Source organism: Chaetodon trifascialis, chromosome 15 (genome assembly GCF_039877785.1).
Source record: "Chaetodon trifascialis isolate fChaTrf1 chromosome 15, fChaTrf1.hap1, whole genome shotgun sequence".
Taxonomy (NCBI): Eukaryota; Metazoa; Chordata; class Actinopteri; order Chaetodontiformes; family Chaetodontidae; genus Chaetodon; species Chaetodon trifascialis.
Window position 1 is genome coordinate 25,985,096 of NC_092070.1, and position 10,000 is coordinate 25,995,095.

General features: G+C 45.9%; 1 protein-coding gene across 2 annotated transcripts in view; it reads right to left on the minus strand.

The window, feature by feature from the left end:
* Positions 1-10,000, minus strand: part of itga2b (integrin, alpha 2b) — an 18,021-nt gene that overhangs the window by 7,350 nt on the left and 671 nt on the right. For both annotated transcript variants that reach the window (XM_070982043.1, XM_070982044.1), the window contains exons 1-19: positions 9,929-10,000; positions 9,673-9,803; positions 9,450-9,550; positions 8,431-8,596; positions 8,053-8,102; positions 7,824-7,869; positions 7,296-7,415; positions 6,926-6,970; positions 6,755-6,798; positions 6,564-6,629; positions 6,427-6,479; positions 6,274-6,346; positions 5,428-5,563; positions 4,927-5,106; positions 4,801-4,846; positions 4,237-4,338; positions 693-748; positions 443-594; positions 205-318 (exon numbers count right to left, since the gene is read on the minus strand). The exon at positions 9,929-10,000 is cut by the window's right edge and continues 671 nt beyond it. In XM_070982043.1, coding sequence (XP_070838144.1) covers positions 205-318; positions 443-594; positions 693-748; positions 4,237-4,338; positions 4,801-4,846; positions 4,927-5,106; positions 5,428-5,563; positions 6,274-6,346; positions 6,427-6,479; positions 6,564-6,629; positions 6,755-6,798; positions 6,926-6,970; positions 7,296-7,415; positions 7,824-7,869; positions 8,053-8,102; positions 8,431-8,596; positions 9,450-9,550; positions 9,673-9,803; positions 9,929-10,000 — 1,753 coding nt within the window. The remainder of the gene's footprint in view (positions 1-204; positions 319-442; positions 595-692; positions 749-4,236; positions 4,339-4,800; positions 4,847-4,926; positions 5,107-5,427; positions 5,564-6,273; positions 6,347-6,426; positions 6,480-6,563; positions 6,630-6,754; positions 6,799-6,925; positions 6,971-7,295; positions 7,416-7,823; positions 7,870-8,052; positions 8,103-8,430; positions 8,597-9,449; positions 9,551-9,672; positions 9,804-9,928) is intronic.

The following is a 10,000-nucleotide window of genomic DNA, read 5'->3' on the forward strand; positions in this document are numbered from 1 at the left end:
GGGTTCTCCTCCACCTCCTCTTGTAATGTTCATCCCACCTGAGCGGAGCTGTGACATCAGGTGCAGCTCAGGTTGGATTAGTCATACAAGGTTCCTTTGCTGCGAGCATGGATCTCTGGTTTCTTCCTCTAATAACACCAGTGTTACAGTTCCCACCTGCCGAAGTGTGCAAATGTGTGTGTGTGTGTGTGTGTGTCCACTCACCTGTGCTGCAGCATGAGTCTGTCCGTGCAGCAAAGCATGCTGGGTAGGGTTGAGGAGGCTAATATTGACAGTGATGAAGATTGGACTCAACTTATCCCGAACATTGTCTTCAGACTGTGAACACACACACACACACACACACACACACACACACACACACACACACACACACACACACACAGTCAGGTCTGATCTGATTTTCTATTTTCTTCTTCATGAGTTTTCGTCTGTCACTCACCCTCAGATAAGCAGTCTGATTGACGCAGGCCACGCCCACCTCCCGCTCAACCATCAGCTTCATCATATCCTGAGGCTGATTGGTCGACAGCAACAGAGTCCGTCTTGCCATTGGCTGCTTCATCCTATCCAGCTGTAACTCGAGCCCCAGTGCTGTCTCAGCCAATCAGGTGCAGGCAGAAACAACAACCTGAGCGTAAATAAGACTTCATGTAGATTTTACGAGGATGGACTTGTGAGCTGTTGTTCACCTGTTTCCTGTGGAATTCTGTGACCAGACACGTGGACACACACCTGGACGACAAAACTGTGGAGACGAAAGAACATTTCTGCTTCAAACGTTACTGATTAGATTAAATTGGATAAAAGACATTTTTCATTTTATAGACACAGATCACTTTCCATCCAGAAGATCTTAGCTTGAATCTTGCTGGTGACCACAGGATGGACTCTGGACCTACTGCAGGGACCCCCGTCAGTCTCATTCAGTACCCAGCAGCTTTTAGGAATCTCTTTAACTTGCTTAGGATTCTTGTCAATCAACATGAAACCCCATCAATGACCCCCAAACCCTACAAAGGAAACTCAGAGGCCTATGAAGAACCACAGAAGTCCTTCGAAGACCCTATGACTCTTTCAAGGACTCCTTTTTCAAGGATCATGGAACAACATCAGGGGCTCTATTTTCGACTCTGCCGCCGGCGCAGTGGTATTTTCGAGCGGCGCAGGCAGGCGCACGGCGCACTTGGTATTTTGGTAAACCGAGGCGTACAGAGGTGCGCCAGGATGGGCGTTGCGGCGCAGTAGGGGGAGGTGTCGGCATAATGAGTCTGTCTGGTCTGCGCCGGCGGCGTAAAAGTGCGCTGAAAGCTCGCCACCTCAGACCTGGTCAACTCTGCGCCAGCGGCGCAAGTGGATTTTCGTAAACCGGCGGAGTCGTGCGCTCACGTCACCAACACCTCACAGTCAGGTGTCCACAGTGTCTGGCATTTCACTGCGATCAATTATTAGCAACAGCCGCAATTCAATGCAACTATCTGAGTCAGCGCATACAGTCAGACCTAGATTTTGATCAGCATCTCATCTGACCACATCGAAACCACGTTCGGCACGCGTAACGGTCACTCACCCTGACCGAATGTACACAGGTGAAACAGGGATGCAAACTAATCGGTTAACGTCGCTGTGCCAACAGAAACAGCCGTGACGTCCTACAGAGCAGATATACTGCATCTGTCTCAGAGCACTGAGAGACAGAGAGACAGACACATGAAAAACATGTGATGATCGCTGTCCACTGTTACCCACGTGACGTCATTCCAAATACAAATGTTATCATAGTAATGCTTCACGTTATCTACAAAGATGGAGAACATCACTGCTTTGAGGAGGATGAGGAGGATTTACCATCTCAGGACCTCATATTTACACATCAGAATCAGAAATCCTTTATTAATGGTTTTATGGATTAATGGATTATTAATGGATTAATAGTTTTCGTTGCAGTGCTCCTTACAAGAATAGAATTAGAATAAAATTAGAAAAAAGAAAAGAGAGAACTATATACTTAAAAAGCAAATATAAAAACAAAATATTTATATTGAAAATATATATATAAACAAAATATAGAACAGAATATAAAACAATATATATACTCTGAGAAAAAATAAACGGTATATACAAACGGGTGTGCAAAGTAATACAAACGGTTGTCAGGAGACATGAGTGACGTCAGTCTCCTCCTGGGACAAGTTTGGATGTCGGACACTTTCCTGTGCGTCTCAGTCATCCTGGAAACTTGCCATGCGCCTCGCCAGCGGCGTTCTTAAAGGTGAGGCGAGGAGCTGCTGTGATTGGTGAAGATTTGACTCAGCTGTGTCGAACCCACTCCACGCCATCTCCCCTCTCTCTTTGCTAGTTGCGCCGCTGGGTGGGACTGAGATGAGAAGGAGGAGGAGATGCGCCGGCGGTGCAGTGCACGAAAATACCAAAGTCTGCGCCGCCACCCCATCGGCGCAGCGGACCTGACTTTACGCCGCGCCTGCGCCGCGCTGGCAGCAGTTGAAAATAGAGCCCCAGGTATCCCTTGAACCGTTTTAAGTACGTCAGGATCCCTGTTAGCTACAAAAAAAGGTTGCAGCCCTGACAGACAGGAGCCTGATGAAGAATCACATAACTCTTCAAAAATGCTGGAAGTCCTCACAGGATCCCAGGATTTGGAGTGCTGTCTAATCTCTGTAGACCACCTCAGAACGTCTGGAACACCTCCAAAGAACCACAGAGCTCAGCAGAACAGTGAGAGTAATCCAAAACTCTTTCAGTGGTTTCTGGAATCTCTTGAAGTATCTCACAAGAGCTCAACAGCTCAAACCCTCAATGTGTTCGTAATTTAAGGCACAAGCAGTAAAAATCTGATTATTCATCAATAACAACTGTGGATTAACTTCAATCAGACATAATGACTTAAAATGTTTCTTTGACACGTTCAGTCTCCTGATTCAATGAAAGCTGCTTCATTAACATGCCTGTGGATGGTCAGTCAGTCAGTCAGTCAGTCTGTCAGTCTGTCTGTCTGTCTGTCTGTCTGTCTGTCTGTCTGTCTGTCTGTCTGTCTGTCTGTCTGTCTGTCTGTCTGTCAGTCAGTCAGTCAGTCAGTCAGTCAGTCAGTCAGTCAGTCAGTCAGTCTGTCTGTCTGTCTGTCTGTCTGTCTGTCTGTCTGTCTGTCAGTCAGTCAGTCAGTCAGTCAGTCTGTCAGTCAGTCAGTCAGTCAGTCAGTCAGTCAGTCTGTCAGTCAGCCAGTCAGTCTGTCAGTCAGTCAGTCAGTCTGTCAGTCTGTCTGTCTGTCTGTCTGTCTGTCTGTCAGTCAGTCAGTCAGTCAGTCAGTCAGTCAGTCAGTCTGTCAGTCCAATCCATTTTATTTATAAAGCACAATTTGAAATAAACACAAAGGTTTTTAAAGTGCTGTACAGTAAAATAAACACAATAAAACATAAATAAAAAGATTAAAAAGATAAGAGGATGAAATGCTGAAATATCTGTGCACATAAAATCAACAACCTAAGTGTGAAAAGCCGAAGAAAAAAGGTGCGTTTTGAGAAGAGTTTTAAAGTTAGACAGTGAAGAGGCCTGTCTAATGTGCAGCAGCAGTTCGTTCCACAGTTTTGGAGCTGCAACAGAAAGCGTTCGATCCCCTCTGAGCTTCAGCCTCGTTTTGGGAACCCGCTGCTCTCCTGACCCGAGAGATCGGCTGGGTGTGCAGGGCTGCCGAAGCTCAGAGAGGTACGATGGGGCGAGACCATTTAGAGATTTAAAAGCAAATAAAAGAACTTGGATTACTGTTTCAAAGTGCTGTCTCTGGAGAAAAGGTTTTCTTTTTGCCAGCTGCCTTCACTGGAAGAAGCTCGTTCTCACCACAGCTTTAATCTGGCTGTCAAACTTCAGATCCGCGTCCACTTTTACCCCCAGATCATTAACAGTAGGTTTGGCGTACTGTGCCAAGGGACCCAGATGGACTGGGGGGGTCACCGAGGTGCCACCAAAGATCATCACTTCAGTCTCGTTTTCGTTAAAATTTAAAAAGTTTGGAGCCATCATCGAAACAATTTAACAGTGGCTTAAGGGAGAATGAATTAGCCTTTTTAAGAGGGACATAGACCTGGCTGTCATCGGCATAACAGTGGAATAAAATGCTGTTCTTCCTGAGAATGGAACCGAGTAGGAGAAGATATAAAGAAAATAAAAGAGGGCCCAGCACTGAGCCCTGTGGGACCCCACATGAGACAGTCTGTCAGTTACCAGGACACAGGTGTGTTGTCTCGATGACACACTTTGACCTCTGGATTCAGGAAGTCCGGCAGCAGAGACAGAGAAACTCTGGACCGGATCACTGCTCTGGATCTGAACACAAAAACACAAAACGTATTTCTTAGTCAAATTATAATTAGAGCAGAAACAAAGCTGAAGTTAACGTCCAATCAGCTGTTTCCGTCAGGCCGCTTTGGCTGTCACTAAGTTTTCTACTGACGCTCATTGGACTAAAACAGACTCTTCATGCTGCACTGCAGGACTTCAAAAATCCAGACGTCCTTCCTGCTCACATGTTCCTGTTAGACCACTTTTTCATGCAAATCAATGTCATTATTAGATATTACAAGGTCACATTCAGCTGTTATCATATTGGGATTTGTATTTTCTTTGTTATGTCGAGCAGATTTAAGAAAAATGTAGAAGTTTCACACTAAAAAGTTAAAACTCTTCAGGACTTGAAATATTTTTCAATGAAACAGAAATCAGTCTTTGGCTGAACTGGTCACAACCAACAACGTCATCTGAATGATCACCTTTCTGTGGATGTCCTACCTGTAGACAAAAGCTCGGTCTGCAGCCCACGCTCCAACCAGCAGGTCTGCACACACAGACAGGTGGTAGTGTTGATTATTGATTACTGAACACTGATCTGCACTAATGCAAAACTTCTGAACATACCTGGGTATCCATTCTCATCCATGTCAGCCCCGCCTCTCAAAGTAAAGCCGAATGCCATTCTGCCGCTTGCCAACGGGCTATCAATCACCTGGGACGGTGTAGCTGACAGGCCATTAGCATTGCCCAGGTAAATAAATACCTGTCCACTGTCACCTGACCAGGGAGCGCCTATGGCAACATCTGCAGAGAGACAGTCAGATGGTTGTTTACCATTTATCCCAGAGTTTGGTGACCAGACCTGACAGTGCTAGCTACTGGCATTAGCCACATTAGCTACTGTCTCGATACTGGCAGAGGTGGAGCGGTTAAGTCACATGAGTTTTGGAGTGTCTTGTTCAAGGACACTCAGACAGAATAGCAACATGTATGTAAACCAGGGACTGAACCAGCAGCTCTGTGAGACACTGCAGGCTTGTCGTTAGCATAAAGCTGCTATCTCAAAATAAAAATACATTTGTCATGTTGGTCCTGCAAACTGTTGTAGCTAGATCACTAGGTTACCGTGGTAACCGTCCATGTCCAGGTCACCCAGCACAGCGAGGGCGGCACCAAAGCGCCCGTACAGAGAGAAGCCAATCAGTGATTGGTCAGGTTGGGAGGAGAAGGAGGCGTGTCTTCTCTGCAGGTACAAAACCACCTGGAAAAATGATGAAACTAACTGTGGAATCAAAGTGAAGCAGAACGTCGAGCTTCAGGTCCACATCCGAAATAAAACAACATAAAATGAAATGAATGAATGAATGAATGAATGAATGAATGAATGAATGAATGAATGGCTCAGGTGGTCACATTCTGTTTTACTGATGTTTTACACAATAATCACAGTTGTAGCAGAGTTTTTATCTAACTGAGAGTTCACTTCATCAACAGGTGTGTTCACGTTGTTGCAGGTGTGACAGAAAACAGAGGCGGACCTTGTGGAGTTTGCGTGTTCTCCCCGTGTTCACCTGGAGTATCCTCCATAAAAAAAACCCCACTAAAAAAATGCAAGAAGATGCAGGCCCCCCCGCCCCCCCGTAGCATGTGTGTGTAGTGATTAATAAAGTATACCTTCTTCTTCTTCTTCAATTCAATTCAATTCAATTCAATTCAATTCAATTCAATTCAATTCAATTCAATTCAATTCAATTCAATTCAATTCAATTTTATTTGTATAGCGCCAAATCACAACAGAAGTTGTCTCAGGACACTTTTCATATAGAGCTGGTACAGACCAAACTCTTTATCTACAAAGAAACCAACAGTTTCAACTTCTTCTCATCAAATCGTCCTCATTCATTTGGACACAGACTGAAGAAAACAGTGAGTGTGAATGTGAAAAGAAGCAGAGGTGTGATCTTTCCTCACCTGTCCTCTCTCCTGCAGCTGCTCCGTCACTCTGTCCATGAAGAGAGGCGCTCCAATCAGCACGTCATCCAAACTACAGACAGAAACACAGACGCCATCACCGGTTAGCTCACGCTGGTCCAATCAGAGCAGTGCAAATCTGTCTCTTCTCACCCATCACTGTTGATGTCAGCTACAGCCACGCTGTGTCCAAAGTATGACGCCACCTACAGGAGACACCACAGCTTCAGACTCACATCCAAACTGTGAGGTTAGGTAGTTTTCAGTTTCTGATGACATCACGCTCTCACCTGAGCGCCCTGGAAGCTGTGGTAGACTCTCAGCGATCCACTGCTCCTGCCATCGTAGATCTTCACCTGTTGATGGGGACACAGAGACCAGCAGAGTCCAGAGGAGGACAGGGTCCAGGAAACATGGTGCACTACACCTACAGGACATGTAGAATACAATGCTCGTACAGTAGAGTCAAATTCAGTCTTACTGTTCCTGCTGTGTTTCTGTCGTTTGGAACGCCGACCAGGTAATCTGAGAAACAAACAGTCAGTCAGTAATCATTGATCACTCAGCGGATAATCAATAGTCAGTTGATCATCATCACACGAACTACTCAGACTGGAAACATAACTCTGTGTATCAATGCTTCGATAAAAACCTGGTGTGGAGTCTCCAGTCAGCTGACCGCTGGCCACCGAGTAACCTGACAAACACACAGAATTCAGCTCTTCTCTGTCAGATCTGGACTTTTTCTCTGATTTGAATCACCTGTGCATTCATTACAGGTGTGTTTGTTTTACCTGTTTTCAAAGGTAAGTCACCATCAGAGCAGCAGGTTAGCTTCAGCCGCTTACACTGAAACGTGTTCGCTGTTTGAGCTGACAGGCTGTGGTTGGTCGAGCCAAGACCACAGCATTCCCAGTGAATGATGGGAAATGTAACTGACAGACATGCAACTGTTTCTAGAAGTTCACACAGTTCAAATTAGGTGAGCCTTTCAAAATAAAAGCCCCCTTGACTGTACTCACCACGGTAAAGGTCATAACCTCCCCTCTCATCTGATTGGCTGATGCCAGCTGTATAACGGATAGGATCTTTGCTCCGCCCGCTGTCAATGATGTCACTCACTCCCACTGTGATGATCTGACCTGAAATCAACATGGTGGTCATCAGTGGTGATGTCACCTGTTGGCCTTGACAGCCACGATGTCAGCAGTTACCTGTGTATTGGTGAGAAGTGAAGTCACCTGTGCTGTGTGTGTGTGTGTGTGTGTGTGTGTGTGTGTGTGTGTGTGTGTGTGTGTTACTCACACTGTGGAGACATAAATCTGCTCCTGAATCATTATGGTTTAGGCTCCAGGATGAATGTAAGTCTATGTGATGTAAAACATGAATGTGTGTGTGTGTGTGTGTACATGTCAGTGTTGTTTTTGTTAATTGAAGACGAGCATTTGATGTCATGTGATGTCATGTGATGTCACTATGTGGTTACATTTATGGAGCAGTTGTTAATCAGATGTAATTCCAGTCCTTGACCAGCAGGTGTCTCTACTCACCCTGGAAATAAAAGCTTCCTGGAGCTCCGAGCAGCAGCCGGCCCTCCTATGACACACACACACACACACACACACACACACACACACACACACACACACACACACACACACAGAGAGGAAGTGTTACTATGTCAGATTAATGTATGGTTACATCTGCTTCGTCACAGCTAAACGTTAGCCTCAGTTAGCGCCGACAGGGTCAGGGTGCCTATGCCCACCATCACCTCACCTTGGTGATGTCAGCACTGAAGCCAACCTCACAATAGCGTTGGTCGTTTCCTAGGCAACAGCAGAGAGACAGAGATAAGACTCCTCAATCTATAAAAGGCGCTTAAACGTCTGAAATGCAGTTGTTTTGACTTTAAAGTAGGTCATTACTGTATGTTTTAGATTATTACTGAACGGTACATTTTTTCACCTTTTTTGTGTGTACAGAAAAGTGAGTTTATGTTTGCAGTGCAAAACACTGTGGAGGTTTTACCTGGATGACTAAGGTGACTGAGTGTGTCATCAGTGAACTGTAAATCAGTGCACGTCAATGGGACCATGAGACTTGCAGGTAAATGGCTGCATGTTCTCATTTACCTTGGAAAGCTCTGACTCTTACTGTTGCTCATGCGTTTGTAGTCGTCCTCCATCATGATTCCTCTGCAGGGGGAGAAGGAGGTGGAGTTTCCTGTCCTCCGGTCCAATAGGAAGCAGTTTCCCACAGGTGTTTTCCCTGACTCCGCCCCTTGCCTCTGAACGTTCCAATGAAAGAGCGGAGCACAGGCCTGACAGGTAAACACATTCAGTATTATACTGTGTGATTCGTTCAGGGCTGCAGTTCTCATCTGTAGACCATCGGGAGCAGGAAATGTACTGTCAGTACAACAATGAGAGAGCTGAAGGAGGTTAAAATAAGATCTGCAGAGCTGCAGAGGGAGAAGAAGAGGACCAGCAACAGGCGTAGTGGACCTTCGTCCTCACGTGCTTCAGGTTGTGGTTGCCTGTGAATATTCTCGTTCATCCAGGTCATTGTGAGCTTCAGGGCATTCAATCATTCGCAACTGGACTTTGTCAGTTTGTCTTGGAAGACGTTTCGTCTCATCCGAGCAGGCTTCATCAGTTCATGCGCATCAGACGAGATAGGACAGCTCTCGTCCAATGAAATGGTGTTAGGTTCAAGTATTTATCCTCTGAGTGAGGCCAACCCCAAAACCAAGGATGGTATCACTCTATTGTGAGGCAGACGATCCCCCATTAAGGCGGGTAGGGTGCGACTCTTGGGTGTCAGCGACAGTCGTCTGCCTCGTTAGAGTCCCATTCTCGTCATTGGGGGGCTCCTTGAGCCATGTGTGGACGACTTTGTTTATTTTAAATGGCTTTGTTTGTGTGAATGGCTTTTTTTTTTTAGATTAAAAAGTCAAACTGTGTGATCGCAGTGCTGATCTGTGTTTGATCTGGATTCATGGTGACCTCTGACCTCTGACATGGTACAACAGTCAAGTAACATATTTCCTATCTTCTGACCCCTCTTCAGACAGGGGGCAGATGCTGATCTTCCTTCTAGCGCCACCTGCAGGACAAATTTCAGGACACCTCTTAGAGTTTGATAAACAATGAGGTTTGCATGTGTGTTCTCACCAGTAAGTGTGTGCTGCTGACAGATCGAACTGACGCTCCAAACCACTGCTGGCTCTTAAAGGTGTGAAAGGACAGACCAGAGCTGCTGTAGTCCTCATCACCTGCGACAGGTACGACACTCATCAGAGTTCACATCCCGCAGAGACAGGTGACGCTACTTCAACCCGAATGGTCAAAGAGTCCATTTGAGACGGTCAGAGTAGTAGAGATGTCAGAAACTCACCTTCCAGGTCAAAGCTGATGATGTCACAGGTCCCACCTTTAGGTGACCAGGGGCAGAGGAACACGGCTCCTCCGTCCGTCACTCCTGATTGGTTGGTGTTGGCTTTGGGAGCTCCAATGACAACGAAGGACCTGCAGAGAAAACGAACACACCTCAAAGTGTTCTGATGTTGGTCGATCACTTTATTCTCCTCGAGAACCACAGAACGTCTCTATCAGGTTAAAGTTTATCGAAGTGTTTGTCAAAGGGTTCGTACCTGTTATCGAAGCTGTGAAAGTCGAGAGAAAATCCAAACAGACTTCCTGACGGTCCACTGAACATCACAGCT